We start from the raw sequence: 22,485 nt of genomic DNA, 5'->3' as shown, positions 1-22,485 counted from the left end.
ATATTTGCTTCCAATGCAATTTGCACTCCATTATATTAAATAAATACATACAAGTTCAGACAATTAAGTTCGCAAACTCGTTCTAGAAAAAGTGCTGCGTACCTCATTGTGGAATATCACTATGGTCACCTTTGAAGTACTCTCCACGGGAAGCTATGCACCGATGCCAGCACCTAGTCCACCTTCAAAGCAATTTTGGAACTCTTTTTCTGGAATGGCCATCAGATGTGTCGTATTACCCTTGATGTCCTGAATGTCATCAAAATGTCTTCCTTTCAATATTTCCTTTATCTTTGGGTAAAGAAAAGAAGTCATTGGGGGCCAGATCGGGTGAGTAGGGAGGGTGTTCCAATACAATTATTTGTTTACTGGCTAAAAACTCCCTCACAGACAGTGCCGTGTGAGCTGGTGCACTGTCATGATGCAAGAGCCATGAATTGTTGGTGAAAAGTTCAGGTCGTCTAACTTTTTTACACAGCCTGTTCAGCACTTCCAAGTAATAAGCTTGGTTAACTGTTTGTCCAGTTGGTACAAATTTGTAATGAATAATCCCTCTGATATCAAAAAAGTTAGCAACATCATTGCAACAAGTTTGTGAACTTAATTGTCAGACCTACGGAAAGTAGTGTTTAGTTCACTAAACTTACACCGAGTTTCATCAAATCCAAGATGATCATTTTTCACATTTCAACATTTCTAAAACCTGCTTACATCTTACAATGAATAGTATCTTAGATTGATGAAATACAGTGTAATTTTACATTTCTAGGAAAGGATGTTGCACAGATAAAAGATGTATGAGAATAATAGTAGTTTACTGCTTGGTGTTCACTATGTTGAAGACATTTTTTAGGTCTTTATTCATAAATTAATACTTAAAATATTTCCTGGATGTCTTTCCATATTAATATATGTAGGTGTTGTTCTTTTTCTATGACTACATAATGTTTCTATACATGGGCATTTGTGTTGTTTCTGATATTGTTGTGTTAGAAATAATGTTATAGTGTATAAGCTTGATATACTTCATTCAGATTCAGGTATAGAATAAATTTTTAGGCTTTGGATTTTTGGGTCAAATAGTATTTGTATTTTGATATATATTACTAAATTGCCCTCCATAGGGATAGTATTGTTTTGTTCTTCCCAAATTTTGGGATTTTTTTTTCCAACTGATAGGTGAGAATGGTATTGTACCATAGATTTAATTTTTATTTCTGTTATATGTTAGATTGAGCATCTTTTCATAGATTTAAGAGCAATTTGTATTAAGTGTGAACATTTTGAAGATTTTAGGGGTTTTTTTTAAACATTGGAAAATTGCTTTCCAGATTAGCTATACCAACCCATAATCTCACCAGTAATATTTGACGATGCCTGTTTTTCAGTCTAGAAATCAAAAAAACTTCATTAGCATTTTATATTTCTTTTATGAATTATTTTTGTAGCCTTTGTCTTACTGAGTCTACTATGCCACCTGCTTTTCAATCCTAGGAATAATTTTCTGAGGCCAGGACTATTGTCCAACTTGTTCCATGGAATATTTTAAAAAATAATGGAACATTGCAGGTAAACTTAAAGATAACATCCTTTACTCTCAGCCATGGTACTTAGTGCCCAAAACTCATTCCATGCTGTGAAATGCACTAAGTGGGTCAGCAAACTACAGCCTATGGACCTAATCAAGGCTACCACCTGTTTTTGTAAGTAAAGTTTTACTGATACACCGCAATGCTCGTTTGTTAGTATGTTATTATCTGTGCTTGCTTTTGCACATTACAACAGCAGAGTTAAGTGGTTGCAGTAGAGACCTTATGTTCCACAAGCCTAAATATTTACTACTTGACCTTTTACTAGAAAAATGTGTCGATCCCTGTACTAAGAGAGTGGGCTATAGTTTGAATAGCATTAAAGGACCAAAAAAGGACCAGGGAAAAGCTCAGAGTTCTTATTTGGACAGCTCTGTAGTGTTAGAATTGGATTGACTTTTCATGAAAAACGACATGAGATTTTTTTGCTCATTAGTTCAGCCTCCAGAAATGGACAGTCCATGTTGGATGCGATTCAGTTATATAATTAATTACAGAGTGAGATATATCATCATTGTGACTGAAGCAATTTCAACACATGACACATAACATGCATGGAATTAAACACAACTTATTTGGTGCATTTTGACTCATGTTTCAGTACTACGGGACTGTGTGATCTTTGGCAATTACTTAACCTCTTTAAAGCCAATTTTTATCATTGACAAAAGGGATGAAAAACATAGTGTCTGGCACACAGTAAAGAAGAGTAACCATCCCAATAAATATTAACTCCTATTTTATTTCATTTATTAAGGAATAGTGTCATTTATTAAGGAATAATACATTTTCTAAGTATTTTTCTTTCATTTAAGAATACATACTCTAAACAAAATACTTAAGTCCCTTGAGCTTTTGTGGTTTTCTTAAGGATTACTTTGGTATATTACTATGTATCATGTTAATAAAAACTATTTTTCAGTTAGAAACCACCACATGAAGGGATAAGTAGTTTAGTTGATTCTCCATAGTCAATGTTAAATGAGAAAGATGAAGAATTAACTATGCACTTAAAAATAAAAATCTACCTAAATGCAGTGTGGTATCCTGAATTGGTTCTGGAATAAATAAGAACATTAGTGGAAAAACAGGTGAAATCAGAATAAAATCTAGTTTAGTTAATGAGATCGTACTAAAGTTAATTTCTCAGTTTTGATAAGAGTACTATGGTTATGTAAGATCTGAATATCAGAAACAACCTGAATAATATGGAACTTTCTCTGCTATCTTTGCAACTTTTTTGTAAATCTAACATTATTGCAAAATAAGATGTATTTAATTTTGTAGTTTATTTGTTAAAATAAACTAAAATATTAAGAGCTCATATTTTTTGAATGCCTCCTATGTGTGAGTTACTACTTTGTATGTTGTCTTCTTTAACAACAAACCTGTGAGGAAGATGTTAATACCCCTATTTGTCCAAAATTTACAGTTAGCATGTGACATGTATGTTCTACTTATCAGATTTATTCAAAATATATTTATTAAGCATTATTGTGTTTCAGTCAAGCTATATAGTATTGAGCAAGATATAGATATAGCCCCTGCCCTTATTGAGCTTAGAACTTTAATAAGGCTCTGAGAGCCCCCCTCCCTCACCAAAAAAGAGGTGTGTGGTACTGTGTGTGTAAGTACTGTGTTAGAAGATTAGATCAATTTAGTTCTAGTGAGAAGTTTATGCTGAGTAAAGTGAAATAAGGGTATTGGAACAGGAGACTTGTGTGTGACTAAATAACTTCTGTTTCCAGAGAACATTCCAGGAGGGGGGAAAACTTGACAAGAACATCAAATAGTGGCATCAGGTTATGGAGTGGGGAGGATTGTGAAATCTGAGCACAAGGAACAGTGTCTTATTCCTTTCTTTGTATTTTTAGTTTGTGGCCCATAAGTTGATACTCAATTCACGTTGAATGTATAGGACATGTGTCTAGTTTTCATTTGTCTGAAGGTAAGGAAATGGAATATCATCACCTCAAAAAGCTCCTCTGAGCTTTGGGATTCTGAGATGCTATTTTTCCAGTGTTCCAGGCAATGACATAGGAAGTAATTGACTTTCCTTTGGGGAAAAAAAGTAACTAAACGAAAAGTGATAGGCAAAAGTTATATTAGAGACTTTCAAACCTTATGTTGTCTAGATTACTTATGATCAACATCTTTCCCTGGGAAATTTGCCTTATTTTTGTCATGGAAAAGTTTTCTTTTTTATGAGATTCGGACTATAAACTTTAATGGATTTATTTATGTAAAAATAATACATCACGTATAAATAGAACTTATATTTTAATAAAAGTGAATTGATTTATATTGTACTTGAATTCATATTAGTAAAGCACATTATATGTCTGACAGAGTAGTTTTAATTTTGTATTTATGTTTCCTAATAGTTCTATAACTTCAGTGGTCTAGGATATACCGTGTTTCCCTAAAAATAAGACGTAGCTGGACAATCAACTCTAATGCTGTTTTCTTGGAGCAAAAATTAATATAAGACTGGGTATTGTATTATATTATACTATACTGTACTGTACTGTAGTATACTATATTAAAGACCCGGTATCCTAGCCTAGCCAAGTGGAGCCGAGCCGAGCGGAATGCGAGCCGAGCCGAGCCTAGACCCGGTTTTATATTGTAGTAAAATAAGATCTGGTCTTATATTCATTTTTGCTCCAAAGGACGCATTAGAACTGATTGTCTGGTTAGGTCTTATTTTCGGGGAAACACAGTAGTAAAGTCACAATTTAAGAACACATGATCCTGTAGCTGTGACTGGGCTTATGTTAATAGATTATTGTCTTTAGTAGAGGTCTTAACTTTGTTATCTTACTTTTACTCATGTAATAAATACTAATCTTTACATTTGATCGAAGTGGAGTATTTTTCATAATGAAGCCATGGCAGTTTATAAAATATAATGAAGAGTAAGGTGTTCCTAATAGTGCTGTTTTTAGAATTTGTTATTGGATCTTTAGCATCTAAATTCAAGGAGCTTTTCCCCCCGCCCCGAATCTCATTTGGTTGCTGTGAACACTGGAGGTATGATTCCAGAAGGAAAAACATAGAAATGGAAAGAAATAAAAATCTGGTAATGCCAGTAATAGAGACATTACTGAAGAGAATAATTCTTGTTGTTTGTGAAGAGAAAAAAATCTGGGGCAGTATTGGAATGTTTTAATTTTTCATGGTAGTTTTAGAGGAATTTGAATGGAAGAAAAGTAAAGATAGTTTTAAATTTTTTGTTAGCTCACAGTCACTGAGGCCAAATGCTAATGGCAAGTGGAAGTAAATCATTTCTGGTATACTAGAAAATTAGCAATTCTTTTGGATTTATGTATAGAACCAAGATGTTATTTTTTAAAAAAGAAAAGCTTTATTGAGATATGATTGAACACACATTAAACTGTACATATTAAAGTATACAATGTAAGTTTTGACATGTATATGTAAATACCTGTGAAATCCTTGCCACAATCAGAGTAATGAACATACCCATGATCTCCATACATTTCTCATTCCCCTTTATAATCTCTCTTTACACCTCCCTTTTCAACTTTCCTCTCCCATGTTTCCCCAGGCAACCAGGAATTTGCTATTTGTCACTACATATTAGTTTGCACATTTAGAGTTTTATATAAATGGAATCATACAGTATAAACTTGCTTTTGTCTGGCGTTTTTTCACTCAGCCTAATTATTTTGAGATATATACATATTGTGTGTATCAGTAGTTAACTCTTTTTATAAGAGAATAGTATTCCATTGTGTGGATATACCAGTTTGTTCACCTGTTCACATGTTGATGGACATTTGGGTGGTTTCCTGCTGTTTTTTTTTTCCTTTTGTTTTTTCATTATAAATACATCTGCTAAGAACATTTTTGTACAAGTTCTCGTATGGACGTACACGTATGGTTTCATTTCTCATGGGTCAATACTTAAGAATGGCTGAGTCATAAGGTAGATATACGAGTATGTTTAATTTTTTAAGAAAATGCCAGAGTTCTTCCAAAGTGGTTGTACCATTGGTATGGCCAATCTTTTCCATTTTAGTCATTCTTATATAGGTGTCTAGTGAAATCTTATTGTGGTTTTAATTTGCATTTCTCTAATGATCAGTAATGTTTAACATGCTTTCATTTGCTTTTTTGTCATCCTTATATCTTTGTTGTCTTCAGAGCTTTTGTACATTTTTAAATAATTTTTTTGTTTGTTTTCTTATTAAGTTTTGCAAGTTTTTTATATGCCCTGGAGAAAATTCCTTTATCATACATGTGTATGCTTTGCAACTGTTTTCTCCTCATCTGTGGATTGTATTGTCACTCTCTTAACAGTGCCTTTTTAAGAGCAGAAGCTTTTAACTCTGAAGTCCAATTTGTCAACTTTATAAAAATGGATTGGGGTTTTGGTATCATCTCACAAAAATATTTGTCTAACCAAAGATCCCAAAGATTTTCTCCTATGCTTTCTTCTGGAACTTTTATAGTTTCAGGTTTTATGTTTAGGTCTGTGATCCATGAGTTACTAATTGTATATGGTGTGAAGCATAGATTGAAGTTCCATTTTATTGCAATGCATATGAATCGATAATATTTTTCCGTCACCAGTTGTTGAAAAGAATACCCTTTCTCTATTAAATTGCCTTTATACCTTTGCCAAAAATTGCCATCCGTATATCTGTGGGTCTTTTTCTGTACTCTCTCTCCTGTGCCATTGATCTATTTGTCTCTCTTTATGCCAATATGACTCCGTTCTTATTTATAGTAGCTTTATAAGTCTTGAAATCAGGTCATGTTAACGTTGTTTTTCTTTTTCAAAATTGTTTTGACTATTCTAGATCCTGTTCATATCCATGTGAATTTTAGAATCAACTATCAGTATCTATCAAAAACAAATCTTGCTAGGTTTGTCATTGGGATTGCATTGAATTTATGGATCAGTCTGGGGACAATTAACATCTTTATTGTGTCTTTCAACCCATAAATGTGTTACATTTTTCCATTTATTTAGGTTTTCTTTACTCTCAGCATTATTTGCTAGCTTTCAGGATACATGTCTTTCACATCTTTTGTCAGATTTATCCTCAACTATCTCATATATTATGATTCTAATGTAAATGGTATTTTTAAAATTTCAATTTGCAATTGTATATGTAACAAATGAAAATATGAAAACCAGGTTTTGTATATCGATCTTGTACCCTACAACTTTATTAAACTCACTTATTCTAGTAGCTTTTTTTGAGTTTCATAGGATTTTTCTACATAGAGGATTATATGTTTGTAAGTGGTGATGCATAAATGTTTTTATTCTACTATTACATTATAGTTTGAAAGTTTATATTCAGTTTTTCATTTTTAAAAATAATTTTATTTTGGAAAATTTTAAGCATGTAGAAAATAGAATAACATAGTGAATCCCTGTGTACCTGACATCCAGCCTCAACAGTTATCCACACATAGTCTGTAATGTTTTGTTTTTTAATGCCTTTGGTTTTGATAGTCATAGTAATGCTGGCCTAATAAAATGATTGGGAAGTGTCCCCTCTTTCAATGGCATTTATATTTCTTTGTTAAATATTTGGTAGAATTTGACCTATAGTTTTCTTTGTTAGAAAGTGTTAACTACATAGTCAATTTCTTTAATAGATAGCCAATTATGTTAATCTAGTTCTTCCTGAGTAAATTTTGATAGTTTCTGTCTTTCACGGAATTGGTCCATTTCATCTAAGTTGTAGAATTTTGGGGTATAAAGTTGTTCATAGTAATAATCCTTTTTTACCCTTTTCATTTCTGCGGTCTGTAGTGATTGATGATCCCTCTTTCATTTCTGCTTTTGGTAATACGTGTCTGTCTTTTCCTGCTCTCTTTTTAAAAAATCAGACTGGCTAGAGGTTTTATTGATCGAAAAAAAACCAGCTCTTGATTTTATTGATTTGCTTTTCTATTTCATTGATTTCTGTTTTGTTTTTGACTTCTATCTTCTGCTTGGTTTGAATTGGATTTGCTTTTTCTAGTTTAAGGCGAAAGCTCAGATTACAGATTTGATATCTTTTCTCTTTTGTTAATGTAAGCATTTAATGGTATAAATTTCCTTCTAAAGGTAAAGCTGCCTGCCACGGTTTGAGGCTTTTGTTCCTTTGTGGTGACAGAGGAGAAGGGTACTGACGCAGTTTTGCCACTCCACAAAAACTGCTGTTTCCCTTCCCAAGTTCTGCACCATTAGGGAGACTTTCTTAGGATTCTTGTAGTCTTTTCTGTAAGTGCTTGGTAGGATTCTTGAAAATAAACCTGCAAAATGTATGGATTGCCCCTATGTTTGCAGCACACCTCACCTCCCCTCCTCAGGAGCTGCTCCACCCTCTCTTACCAATGCACACTCAGTCTCCACCAGTTTACAACCATAATAGCTGAATGCTTACTGATGTCCTGCTGTATCTTGTCCCTGTATGCCAGAGTGCATATCTTATCTCTCCCTGCAAATATCTGTGTCTCCTTAGGTTCCAGGCCAGTTGATTACCTTCCAACTACAGCTTTCTGATGGGTTCAAGAAAAAATGAGAACTTGCCATTCATTTGGCTTCTTTGTTGTTGTAAGGCTGGAAGTGACACACTTTCCAGCTTTCTACATCCCCCAATCCTAAAGCATTATTGTAAAGTTCTGCATTTAGGTGATTAATAGTCTGTCCCCCAAGACAAAGTTAGTTATCTCTTGCTCTGATATTAGTACTTAGTACATACTTACATTACTGTGCCACACTATACTGTAGTTATTTGTGAATATATCGATCTCTACTATTAGTACACTGTTTGAGACAAGCACGATCCGTGTGTTCTGTATACTTGGTGCTTCCTAATAGATGGAAGGCATTCACTATATGCTTATTGACTAGAATTAGTACAATAAAATTTTAATTTTAATTTTCATAATGCAGTCCTTAATACATTGTAAGATTCTGAGTATTTGTTGACTAATTCACAAATAAAAGGGCTTATTCAGGTATTTAGAAATTGATGGTTGTCTAAGTTGATGTATGTTTGTCTAAATTTCCAGATAAAAAAATTTGATTCATTTAGAAAGTCTGGGGCCGGCCCAGTTGCTCAAGTGGTTAGAGCACAGAGTTCATAATACCAAGGTTGCGGTTCGATTCCCACATGGGCCAGTGAGCTGCTCCCTCCCCAAGTAGATTGAAAAGAATGACTTGACTCGGAGCTGATGGGTCCTGGAAAAACACACTGTTCCCAATAAAATTCATTAAAAAAAAAGTCTGATTTAATCATTCCAATAATTTAAAGTCTTGCTATGATTCAGACAGATTTAGTTGCATAAACTAATCATTAGTTGCTCAATAAATATTAGTGGGGTTGAATTATTCTGTGCTCCTGTTGACTCTTTGGGTAATACTATTTACCTGAGAACCTCAGAGCAGTGGGTAATAAATTACTACATTTTGAGGGGGATGGTTCTAAAATTCAAATTGAGCAAGCTGCTTTGAATGAGTAAAATAATATTACCTAGGTAGTATTTAGAACTAGATTAGCTTAAGAATAATTTCAGTTTTGATGTCTTTATTTTAAGTGAACAAATAAAAGACTTTTTTTTCAATCTAACTGCATCTTTTCCAGATCAGATTTTCGCCAGTAGCTAAAAAGTTGTTTGTGGTAACTGCAGTGAGTGCTGTATCTGTGATTTTTCTGGCACATCACTTTAAAAGAAGACGTGGAAAGAAGAAAGGAAAACTATTACCCTGGGAACCAGAGCACCTCATACTTGAATATACAAAAAGAGCAGCGTCAGAAAAAGGTATGTAGAAATACCTGAATTAAGTCTGCAAAGGAAGGTTTATATGTAAATCATAACTGGAGTGCAGTAGGTTAGTCTCCAAAATTTCCTTCCTTAATATTTAATTCATAAGTAATACAGATTAATTTTAGAAAGATTAGAAAATACAGATAAGCAAACAGAAAAATATTAAAATCACTGGAAACTTTGTGACCCAGAAATAACTACTGATGATACTTTGGCACATATCTGTTCATTTACATTTACGTTTAAAGATCATATTGAGACATAAAATTTTATACGGTAGTCTCCCCTATCCATGGTTTTGCTTTCTGTGGTTTCAGCCAACCATCAGAAAACATTAAATGAAAAGTTCCAGAAATGAACAATTCATAAGTTTTAAATTGTGCGCTGACCTAAGTAGCGTGATGAAATCTCATGCTATTCTGCTTCATCCCACTCGGGACATGAATCATCCCTTTGTCCAGCATATCCTCGCTGTATATGTTCCCCACTCAGTCACTTGGCAGCCTTCTTAATGTAGTTACTAGATTGAGTGTCAGAGTATCGCAGTGCTTGTGTTCAAGTCGCCCTTATTTTACTTCAGAATGGCCCCAAAGCACAAGAGTAGTGATGCTGACAATTTGGATATGCCAAAGAGAAGCCATAAAATGTATGTGTAGGGAAAAACAGTATACATATAGTGTAGTACTATCCATGGTTTCAGGCATCTAGTGGGGGGACTTGGAAGGTATTCCTGTCAGATAAGGGTGACTACTGTAGTATATACAAGAAAATAATTTATATATTTTAAGTAGAATGCTGATCATACCTTTTGTAACCTCTTAAAATATTTAATAATATGTAATAATGTCCTTCCAGGTCAATAAATATATCTTTGTGCTATTTTAATTTTAATTTATTCAGTTTATTGAGAAATAATTGACACGTTCTATCATTTTTAATATGTACCTAGTGTTAAAATTGTACACATAAACCCAAATTTAACCAGTTCCTTATTGTTCCCTTTAGGGTGTCTTTCTTGCTTTGCATATACTTGTCTGATTATTTCCTTAGTATATAAAGTTCTATAAGTAAAATAGCTGGCCTTTAAAGAATCTGTAGTTTTTGTTGGCAATATAACACACATTGCTAAATTGTATCAATGAAAATAATTTCTTGAGCATGCTGGATTTTTTATTAAATTTCTTTCTAATTTATAAATTTATGATTTAATGTATCATATGCTTTTGTGATTTGTTTGTACAGCAAATAATTAATGATTATTTTGTGCCAAGTACAGTGAATATTACAACAATAATGATGGCTCTTACTTAGTGAGATTTTATTAGATATAATTTTATTAGATTATTTTGTGCCAAGTACAGTGAATATTACAACAATAATGATGGCTCTTAGTGAGATTTTATTAGATCTCAGGTACAGTGCTAAATGCTATATATTCACGTGTTGTTTAAACTTTGTATCAGTCCTATGAATTAGGACTGTAATTGTATGTTATTGTTCCCATTTTATACCTAAAGAAAATTGAACTGAGGAAAAGTTAAGTGAATTGCTCAAGTTCATGTAGCTAATAAATATTAGGATTTGAATTGAAATGTGTTTTCACTGCTACATTAAGATAATCTAAGGCATAACATCTGCTATAGATAAGTGGATGATAGATGGTTAAGGGAGATGTATAAAAAAGTAATTACAACATAATGCGATATGGATAAGGTTTTGATGTAATTCAGGAGAGAAAGTACTTATATTTTGTTAAATTTATAATTTAAAGGTTCATAGTTGCTGGTATTTTTCTACTGATCACAAGAGACCATCAAATACCACCCTTATTAATAAGAGGAATGTTTTATTCTTCATTTCAGAAACAGATTTTAGCAGTGTTAAGATTTTAGCATATAGATATGCAGATTTTAATAATGATGTACATTTAATAATTTACACAATTGAGTGAAATGTGTTTTAAAATCACCTTTCTGAGTTAATATCACATGAACTTTGAAATTTTACCTAAAATTTATCATTGGACTTATTGATACTTGTAATATATATGTTTGTTTGGTAGGTTCAAGTTGTTCCAGTAGTAGACAAAATTTGACATTATCTTTAAGTTCTGTCAAGGACAAAGGATCTCAGTCTTGTAACTATGCTAATGGAGGACTTTTCAGTAAATACTCAGGTTCTGCACAGAGTTTGGCCTCTGTAAGTAAAGAAAACAATTTATTATTCTTATAAATTTGTTTTTGTATCCGTCGTTGTCTCTTGGTTTAAGTGTTATACAATTATAGATAGTTCTTAGTATGGAAAGAACCTGAAGAACTCTGATTGAGTCTGTTTTCTTCGGGCAAATAAAATTATTCTTTTGCTAAATATTCAGCCAGTTTGCTTCCAAGTTTTTTTGAGTAATTGATGTGGTCCTGTGTTGTCCTATGAAAATGGTGGTGATATAGAAATGTTGCTTCAAAGCTAGATGTCCTGCAAAAAACTGGAAAATGCATCCAGTCTTTGTACTGGGTCACAGAAATCCCTGGATGAACCTGCTCAGGTAAAAGTGTTCAGCTTGCTGAAGCCCAGTATGGAGTTCCTCACCTTTCTTTGGAGTATTAACATAGCATTGATTGACAAGTGAGAAATGAAGTTTATATTTGTTTAAATCTAATATAGTTTAAAAATCATTTTTAAAAATAGGTAGGAGATACACTTGCTATTAAATAAAGAAGAGGCAAGGAATGTCTAGGAAAACATGTGTTCCTGATCTTCTCACTTCCCCTCCGGAGACAAACTTTGATAGTTTTTTATGTATATATTTCCAGGGAGTGCATGCCTTTACCATCATGTATATTCATTTAAAAAAATAGCTTATAGAACATCATATTTTGTTTCGTACTTTTTATATTTTGTTGGAATATAGAACTGCCCCATTCTTAAATGCCTAAAAATATTCTAAATTTGTAAAGGCTGTTCTGTGGCAGGAACACTAGGTCAAAAGGCCTGTAGACGTTCAGTTCCTCTGTGAAACTGAGAGGATAATGAAGTGTATGTCCATTCTATTATTTGGATTTCCTCTGTGTCAGAGAATGCCTCTGTTTTGAATTTTCTCAACTGATAATGAAGTCTATGTCCATTCTATTATTTGGATTTCCTCTGTGTCAGAGAATGCCTCTGTTTTGAATTTTCTCAACTGAAAATTGAAGCTGTTCTTAATAAGGAGTAGAGAGAGTTTCATGATAATAGTATGAGTAACAAGCCTTTAGTATCACTTTTCTATATTTGCCTCAAATGACCTAGTGATTCCACTGCCAGGTCTGTAAACAGATTTCTGCCTTTTAATGAATGCCAAAATAGGGCCATCACAACAGGAGTGGAAAGGAAGGTCCAGAAAACTAGGTAACTGGATAAGAGAGGGATGGGAAGAAAAGTTCAAGATGACTTTTCGTTTTCCAGTTTGAGAAATTATGGATGGAAGTGCGTACTATTAGTGAACATGGAAGGCGGAAGAGTTGTTTTTGTCCCTTTTGGATACAACCTGTTTGAGATGCCAGCAGAAGAGCCAAATAGGCAGATGGAAATGTGGGCTTAGATTTCTCAAAAGAGGACAGAGCTGGAGTTAGAGATTTGGGAGTTAACTGCATACAGATGACTGAAATGATTGGCTCAGACTTTGCTAGAGAAGGGAAGATGACAAATCCCTTTCAGTCTTAGTTGTCTGTTAGCAGAAAAATCAGCATTGTAATAATTTTAAAAGGAAAATAAGCTAGTGTAAAAAAAATAAGCTAGTGTAACATAAATGAAGCTACTTTCAAGTGGAGTTAGAGCTGCCAACCCAGAGGAACTGCCTTACACATCTTATGCCTCAAGCCTTTGGAATGTTAAAACAGAGCAAAATAACCTCTGGATTGAGCCTAAAGTAGCTTTATATTCCAGACAACTGCTTTACAAAGATTACAAGAAATCAGATATTACGACTGCCAGACAGATGACTCCCGGACTGAAAATTAAAACATTCTTTAGAACTGGCATCACTCTGTTAGGTTATCTGCACTTAGAAATGCCTTCCTTTGTTGATGTAATTGTTCCCCTTCCCTTTCTTGTAAATACCCCTTGCCTCTGCCTCCTAATCAGAACATTGTTGGGGCTTCTACCTGAATCAGTGCTCCCCGAATAGCTATTCTTTTGGATTTCAAATAAATGCTTGTTGCCTCTCTTTTTAACCTTTTATTTTCAAGTTAACACTAGTTACCTCAAATCAAAGTAGGTGTGCATAATATGTATAAATAAATACCTAATAAAACAGTAAACTATAAAAATAACTGCTTTATTTTTGATGGAAATAACTGCTTTATCAAAATATTTTTTCTACTTGTGTATTTCTGAGTAAATAAAGGCTCAGAATTTTACGGTCTTATGATTCCCGAGTTTGATTGAATATAATCAGATTTGTTTTTTCAGGTAGAAATTACATGGGTTGTTTTTCCCAAGAATACGATTTACGTAAATAATTTATCAATGTAAAAGATCACAAAATACTATCACAAAAGAGATTTTGAAGTAACTTCTGTTGATCTTAATTTTAGGTCCAGAGTGTCAATTCTTGTCATAGTTGTGCTTGTGGCAATTCTAATTCCTGGGACAAAGCAGATGAAGATGATATTAAACTTGTCAATATTCCTGTGACCACTCCTGAGAACTTGTACTTGATGGGTAGGAATAACAGAATATAGTTTAAGCTATTGTACTCACATTTAATGTGAGACTAAAGAACCGAATTGTTCTACGGGAAGCAACTGTAATTGTAAAATGTTCTTATTTCTATCGACTCTAGTCTACATAACACAACCTATTGTATTAGTTTCCGGAGGGTGCTGTAACAATTGACCACTTGGTGGCTTAAAACAAAAGAAATTTATTCTCTCAGAGTTCTGGAAGCCCGAAGTCTGAAATCATTATCACTGGGCTGAAATCAAGGTGTCGTTAGGGCCATGCTCCCTCTGGAGGCTTAGGAGAGAATCTGTTTATTGCCTATTCCAGCTTCTGATGGCTTCTGGCTTGTGGCCACATGACTCCAGTGTCTGCCTTCCTCTTCATATCACCTCTGTGTGTATCAAATCTCCCTCTGCCTCTCTCTCATAAGGAAAGTTGTTATTGGAGTTAGGGCCCACCAGATCATCTGAGATAATCTCCCCAGGTTGAGATCATTCATTTAATCATATCTGCAAAGACCCTTTTTCCTTATAAGGTAACATTTATAGTCATAAGTTAATCACATCTGCAAAGGATGTGGTAGGACCTGATGTCTTTGGATAGCCATTATTCAGTCTATTATCCTCACCTAACCTAATCTATTGACACTTATCTAATGAGTCTATCAGAACCCACTTAATCTGTTTTCATCTAGCTATCATTTGTATTCTTCTGATATCCTGAAAAGATTTTAAGTAGACAGAGGCCTGTGTTTTACATCCCAGTTGGCTTGACCATGAACGTGTCTAGAAAGTCTGACGGGAGCCCAGAAAGAGAAGCAGAGAATATAACACTGCATCAGATTCAAATAATTTTTTCAAATGCTGTCCCCAGTTCTTTTCTACTCTATTTCAGGCTATATTCCTTTTAATGGAAATGCATACTAATTTAAAAACAAAAACAAAAACACCTAGATGTAGCTTTGGCCACTTAGCAGTAAAGGGAATGATGAGTACTGTGTGCCGCTGAAGCATTCCCACACTTTACAATAATTAAAGACATCATCTCTACAGAGTGTTGTTACTGTAGGTACTCCTGCCCATGGGGAAAGATGTAAGAGTAGTTCTTTTGCCACCGTTTCCAAAGGTCTCTAGGGAATTAAGTTCACTGTGCTTCTAGATTACTCTCACTATGTCTAGTAACCTACCTTACAGCTCTGTTGGAATATTGAGAGTTAGAATTGCAGAGACATAAAGCAAAACTAGAGAAGCTGCTAGGAGTCTGAGTATCATAGAATCAGGATTAGTAGGAGCTGTGAATGATGTGATTACCCACCTCTTGTTTCAGTTGGCCTTCAAGAGTGATGACATTAAAAAAAAAAAAGATTGGTGCCATATGTTTGGATTCCTGTTACAAAACTGACAGATGATATGTGATAGTTTGGCTTATGTTCCACAGTGAGGTGAGATGTGGTACATCCTGAGAGACAACTCTGCTGTTACATAGTTATTCCTACGTTTAGCCAAAATAATCAGATGGATAGGGAGAGGATGAAGTGAGAAAAGGCTGAAGGAATTAGATTTGTATAGTTTGGAGAAAGGAGAGTGGATAGTGATATACAGTAATTGTATTTTAAGTGCATACATTTTTAGAAGGAAGATCTAGGCAGTGATTCTTTGCTGCAAAAAAATTAAACAAGAAGGAAAGGCCTAAGTTGCATGTAAAGAACATTTTATTTTTTTAGAGTTATAGGTTCTCCAGGTAAGAAAGAAATGATTTTTGAGGAGAGGTATTCTTTTTTTAAAAATAGTTTTAGGTGTACAAATAGTTAGACATTTACACCCCTCACAAAGTGATAACCCCTCTCCCCCAATCTACGACCCCTCTGACATCGTCTGTAGCTGTTACAGTTCCACTGACCCTATTCCTTACAGGAGAGGTATTTTTAAACTACCATATCTTAAAAACATCTTGAGAATGACTTGCCCAGATTCTTAAGTATCTTTTAAATATGTTTTTCTTTTATATGTCTCGGAAAATTAAGGTCATGAAACATTCTTATTTTGATAAGCCCTTTTTTAAATGGAGAAAAAGGGGCACGTACTTGTATTCACCTATTTTCCCACATCAGGGATATGAAATTCCTACTTGAACTATAATCCTTTATGCGTTCATCCCATAGTCTTGCAGATTTTTAACTCTGGCCCAGCAATTTATCCATCACAATCAGCAAGTTGGTATCTTAGTGGTTTCAGACACCTTTTAGTGGGAAAAAAAGATACAAAAGACTTTATTCTAGACTTCTGTGCTATTATCTTTCCTCTCAGCTTTATTCCTGAGAACCTTTATAAACCTGATAACGTCTTATCAACTAGTTTATTTTATTTACCTATTAGTTTTCTTTTTAATTTAGGGGGATATTTTGAAAGATGGTTGTGTGACTATAAAAATTAGCCATTATTGTTGGACTTTTGATGAATTGTTAATATTGTTCTAGAAAAATTCCAAGCACTATATATGTTTGAATTACATTGGTCATTTCTCTCTGGTTTTCTGTTGACTAGAACTATAGGCCTGCAATATATTGGGAAATTATGATTCTACTATGAAATGATGTGAACATGAAATTAACTCCTTAGTGCCAAAATTATAGTCAGACCATGCCATTGGTGATAACTGCATGAAAAATACTTCAGACCCCAAATGATTTTATTTTGGCATTGGTTTTACTTATTTACAATTGTTCTGTTCTTAATTTTTAGGTATGGAATTGTTCGAAGAGGCATTATGTCGATGGGAACAAGCTCTAACCTTTCGAAATAGACAGGCTGAAGATGAAGCCTATAGTTCCATTAAACTGGGTGCAGGAGATGCCATTGCTGAAGAAAATGTAGATGTAAGGGTGATTTATTTGCGAGTGGTCTTCATAATATTGGAAGAATCAAACTATTTTTAATGTTGATTCAGTGTACTTGCTTTCTGTGGCATTTAGTAGAACCGTTTATTTTTTTCTTGGGGATTACTTAAGGATGTTTCCTATTAGGCTTTTTCTGTTCCGTTAGTTGTTAAATCCTAAATTTGCAATTGATCATCAAGTTTCCTGATTTTCTAAGAATGTATAGAAGTAAGCAGATATGATTTCCAAAGGAATTTTTAAAATTCTGTTTTGTGTTTTGAGTTGCATAAAAATCACAGAGTTAGAGCTGGATTGGTACTTACTGATCATCTAGAATAGTGATTCCCAGATTTGGATGTGTGTCAAATCATCGGAAAGGCTTGTTAAAACACAGATTTCGGGACCCGACCCCCAGGGTTTCTAATTCAGTGGGGCTGGGGTAGATCCTTAGAATTTGCATGTCTCACAGGTTCCCAGAAAATAGGGGACCTCACTTTGAGAATACCTGATCAAGTCCAACTCCTTAGTTTTACAGATAAAGAAACCGAAGTCCCAAGAACTGAGGTGATTTAGCCAGAGGCACAGGTAGAGCCCATGTGTCCAGGCTTCTGCTGTAGCACTTTCACCACTCAATATCAGTTTTTATATCCCTCACTGTCGCTGCCTTTCATTTAAAAGCGGGAAATGTTTAGAAGCTTAACATTGGAATATAAAATTTACTGTGTGTGCTTTTTGTCTCTTTGTAGGATATTATTAGTTCTGAATTTATCCATAAACTTGAAGCTCTGCTGCAAAGAGCATATCGTCTCCAAGAGGAATTTGAAGCTACCTTGGGGGCATCTGATCCTAATTCCCTTGCTAATGACATCGGTAAGATGGATATTTTGTATGGTTTTTATTAAGTATATGATTTCCTTTATTCTTGGAACCATTAGTGTAAGTGTACTAACATCGTTATAGGTTTTTAGAAAATAGCGAAGAGAAAAAAGTTCTTACATTTTTTTTCTTTCAGTTTTGTTTTTCAAGTCAACTTAATGCCCTTAAGATATAAATTCAAGTAGGTACCATAGGTAGGATTGTGACATTATTTTAAAATTACATTCTAAGTGGAAGAACACCAGTTAAAGTGTGAGAGGGAGGAAAAAAACTATAATATAAAAATGGGACACACCACCTCAGAAACATGCATGCTGCTCATGGCGTACATTTAAAATATTTTAAGTAATTATATTTCTTGGATCTCATTTTAATTGCAGGCTGGATTTTGATGTTAGTAGTCGATATATACACGATTACATGCCATTACCTTTGTTTCCTATTTTAAAAAGAACTTTGAAGAAACTTCTTAAGTGAAGTCTTAAAGGGAAAGAATGATTAAACTTGCTGCTTCAACTTCTGTAACTGCTCCAAGGTGAAATAAGACAAATTATATTACATTTCTTTTTGTTAAAAATAATTTGTCTTTTCACTTGAGGGAGGTTGTTGTTTTTCAGTAAAGAAAAATAATAGTTAAGGAGTGTTCAGCTTTTCCACATTTATTTATGAACATAAAGTACTGAAAGTGGCTTCATTTTGAGATATTTATGTATCTGCATTTTGAATTTAGGTAAAAGATTTCATTTGTACAGGCACACCTTGCAGATAAGTGTGAGTTCAGCTCAAGACCACTGCAGCAAAGTGAATATTGCAATAAAGCCAGTCAGATGAGTTTTTTGGTTTCTTAGTGCATATAAAAGTTATGTTTAACCCTATACTGTAATCTATTCAGTGTGCAATAACATTATATCTGAAAAAACAATGTACATATCTTACTTTAAAAATACTTTATTGCTAAAAAATGCTACCCATCATTTGAGCCTTCAGCGAGTTATAATCTTTTTGCTGGTGGAGGGTTTTGCCTTGATGTTGATGGCTGCTGACTGAGCAGGGGGATGGTTGCTGAAGGTTGCAGTGGCAATTTCTTAAAATAAGACAACAATGAAGTTTGCTGCATCGATTGACTCTTCCTTTCACAAATGGTTTCTCTGTAGCATGTGATGCAGTTTGATAGCATTTTACCCACAGGAGAACTTCTTTCAAAATTGGAATCAATCCTCTAAAACCCCGATGCTGCCTTATAAATCAAGTTTATGTAATATTCTAAACCCTCTGTTGTCATTTCAACAATCTTCACAGCATCTTCACCAGGAGTAGATTCCATCTCAAGAAACCACTTTCTTTAAAGCATTCACATATTAATAAGCAACAGAATATATAAAAAAATAGAAAAATGAACAAAGCAGATAAGGAAGCAACTTACAAAAGAAAAATGATAATACTGTAAATATAAAAAAGCATGGGTAAATCTCATTGCTAGAATGGATATGGGAAATAAAGTACTTTCACTATCAAAAAAAAGAGAAGAAACTACTTTCTTTGTTCATTCATAAGACCTTTGTGCTTTGAAATTTTTCTTGTCTTTTCAAATAAAAGCATTCTTAAACTAAGGCATCAATACTGTAAAAAGTCAAGGTATCTTTTAAAGTTTTATCATGAGATTATAGCAATTCAGGCTCCTTTTCTAATTCTAGTTCTCTTGCTATTTCCATCACAGCTGCAGTTACTTCCTCTACCGAAGTCTTGAACCCCTCAAAGTCATCCTTGAGGTTGGAATCAACTTCTTCTAAACTTGTGTTACTGTTAATATTTTGACCTCTTCCCGTGACTCATGAATGTTCTTAATGGCCTCTAGAATGATGAATCCTTTCCTGAAGGTTTTCCCTTTACTTTGCCCAGATCCCTCAGAGGAATCACTGTCTATGGCAGTTGTAGCCTTATGAAATGTATTTCTTAAATGGTAAGATTTGAAAGTCAAAATTACTCTCTGATCCATGGTTTACAGAATGGGCGTTATGTTAGTAGGCATGAAAACAACATAAATCTCATTCTACGTCTTTATCAGAGCTCTGTGGTGACCAGGTACATTGTCAGTGAGCAGCAATATTTTGAAAGGAATCTTTTTCTGAACAGTAGTTCTCTACAGTGGGCTTAAAATATTCAGTAAACCATAGTATAAACAGATGTGCTGTCATCCAGGCATCCAGGCTTTGTTCCATTTGTAGAGCAGGCAGAGTAGATTTCGTGTAATTCTTAAGGGCCCTAGGGTTTTTGAAATGGTAAACGAACATTGGCTTCAACTTAAAGTCACTTGCATTAGACCCTAGCAAGAAGTCAGTCTGTCCTTTGAAGCTTTGAAGCTAGGCATTGACTTCTCCTCTCTAGCTATGAAAGTCCTAAGTGACATCTTCTTCCAATAGAGGGCTGTTTTGTCTGCATTGAACATCTGTTGTTTACTATAGCCACCTTCATTAATTATCTTGGCTACATCTTCTGGGTAACATGCTACAGCGTCTCCATCAGCACTTGCTGCTTCATCTCCCACTTTTATGTTATGGAGACAATTTCTTTGCTTAAGCCAAGCCTAATGAACCCACCTCTGCTAGTGTCAGACTTTTCTCTGTAACTTCCTCACCTCTCTTAGCCTTCGTAGAATTAAAGAGCGTTAGGGCCTTGCTTTGGTTTAGGCTTTGGGTTAGGCTTTGGCTTAAGGGAATGTTGTAGCCGGTTTGATCTTTAGTACAGACCACTAAAACTTTCTTATATATCAGCGATAAGGCTGTTTCACTTTCTTATCATTTGTGTGTTCACTGGAGTAGCATTTTTCATTTCTTCAAGAACTTTTCCTTTGCATTGACAACTTGGCTAAGTGTTTGGTACAAGAGACTTAGCTTTCAACATGCTTTCTCACTAAGCTTAATCATTTCTAGCTTTTGATTTAGAGTGAGAGGTGTGTGACTCTTCCTTTCACTGGAACAGTTAGAGGCCCTTGTGGGGTTATAGATTAGCCTAATTTCAACATTGTTGTGTCTCAGAGATACGGAAGCTCAAGGGGAGGGTAAGAGAAGGGGCACGGTCTCAGTGGAGCACTCAGAACACATACATTTATCGATTAAGTTTGCTGTCTTATATGGGCACGATTCGTGGTGCCCTAAAACAATTACAATAGTAACATTAAAGATCACCAATCACAGATCACCATAACAAACTTAATAATGAAAAAAATAAATAACCAAAATATGACACACAGAAATGAAGTGAGCAAATGCTGTTGGAAAAATGGCGCCAATAGACTTGCTTGATGCAGGGTCGCCACAGACCTTCAATTTATAAAAAATGCAATATCTGCGAAGTGCAATAACTTGCAGTACAATAAACTGAGGTATGCCTGTATTAGAATTACGAATTACTGTTTATATGTCATAGTAACAGTTACATAAAACCTCTTTGCATTAATTTTGGTCCTTGCTTTTTTCACACTATTATTGTCACCAAAAATTATTCATTAGACTTGAATATTTTTTCATAGTTTGTCTACTCTTAGTATAGGTATGATGTTTTGATATATGGAGATTACAGGCCAGAAAAACATGGACAATATTTATGTTAACAAATAGAATTTGTCAAAGCCTTCTTTTCTTTAAAATTTATTGGAGTGACAATTGTTAGTAAAATTACATAGATTTCAGGTGTACAATTCTGTATTACATCATCTATAAATCCCATTGTGGTTCACTACCCAGAGACAGTTCTCCTTCCATCACCATATATTTGATCCCCCTTACACTCATCTTCCATCCCCCACCCCCCTTACCCTCTGGTAACCACTAAACTATTGTCTGTGTCTATGAGTTTTTCTGTCTTCATTTGTTTGTCTTGTTCTTTTGTCGTTTTTGTTTTATATACCACGTATCAGTGAAATCATATGGTTCTCTGCTTTTTCTGTCTGACTTATTTCGCTTAGCATTATACTCTCAAGATCCATCCATGTTGTCATAAATGTTCCTGTATCATCTTTTCTTACCGCCGAATAGTATTCCATTGTGTATATATACCACAACTTCTTTATCCATTCATCTATCGAAGGACATTTTGGTTGTTTCCATGTCTTGGCCACCGTAAACAAAGCTGCAATGAACATTGGAGCACACGTGTCTTTATGGATAAATGTTTTCAGATTCTTTGGGTAGATACCCAGGAGAGCGATTGCTGGGTCATATGGTAATTCTATTTGTAATTTTTTGAGGAACCTCCACACTGCCTTCCATAGCGGCTGCACCAGTCTGCATTCCCACTAACAGTGTATGAGGGTTCCTTTCTCTCCACAGCCTCTCCAACACTTGTTACTATTTGTCTTGTTGATGAAAGCCATTTTGACTGGGGTGAGGTGATACCTCATTGTGGTTTTTATTTGCATTTCTCTAATGATTAGTGATGTTGAGCATTTTTTCATATGTCTATTTGCCATTTTTATGTCCTCTTAGGAGAAATGCCTCTTCAGGTTGTCTGCCCAGTTTTCAATTGGGTTGTTTGTTTTTTTGTTGTTGAGTTTCATGAGTTCCTTGTATATTTTGGATATTAGCCCCTTATCGGAGGCACTGTTTGCAAAAATCTTCTCCCATTCAGTTGGTTGCCTCTTTATTTTGT

The 22,485-nt window shown here is 34.4% G+C and overlaps 1 protein-coding gene across 5 annotated transcripts in view; it reads left to right on the top strand.

Annotated features, from left to right (window-relative positions):
- Positions 1 to 22,485, top strand: part of MIGA1 (mitoguardin 1) — a gene marked incomplete at its 5' end in the record, with an annotated part of 92,147 nt that overhangs the window by 15,180 nt on the left and 54,482 nt on the right. For all 5 annotated transcript variants that reach the window (XM_081055974.1, XM_081055975.1, XM_081055976.1 and 2 more), the window contains 5 exons: positions 9,206 to 9,383; positions 11,452 to 11,588; positions 13,961 to 14,087; positions 16,829 to 16,962; positions 17,709 to 17,832. In XM_081055974.1, the coding sequence (XP_080912100.1) occupies positions 9,206 to 9,383; positions 11,452 to 11,588; positions 13,961 to 14,087; positions 16,829 to 16,962; positions 17,709 to 17,832 (700 nt within the window). The remainder of the gene's footprint in view (positions 1 to 9,205; positions 9,384 to 11,451; positions 11,589 to 13,960; positions 14,088 to 16,828; positions 16,963 to 17,708; positions 17,833 to 22,485) is intronic.

This window comes from Rhinolophus hipposideros, assembly GCF_964194185.1.
Source record: "Rhinolophus hipposideros genome assembly, chromosome: 8".
In the NCBI taxonomy this organism is placed as follows: domain Eukaryota; kingdom Metazoa; phylum Chordata; class Mammalia; order Chiroptera; family Rhinolophidae; genus Rhinolophus; species Rhinolophus hipposideros.
The sequence above is the reverse complement of the archived record's forward strand: the minus strand, read 5'-3'. Positions and strand labels throughout refer to the sequence as shown.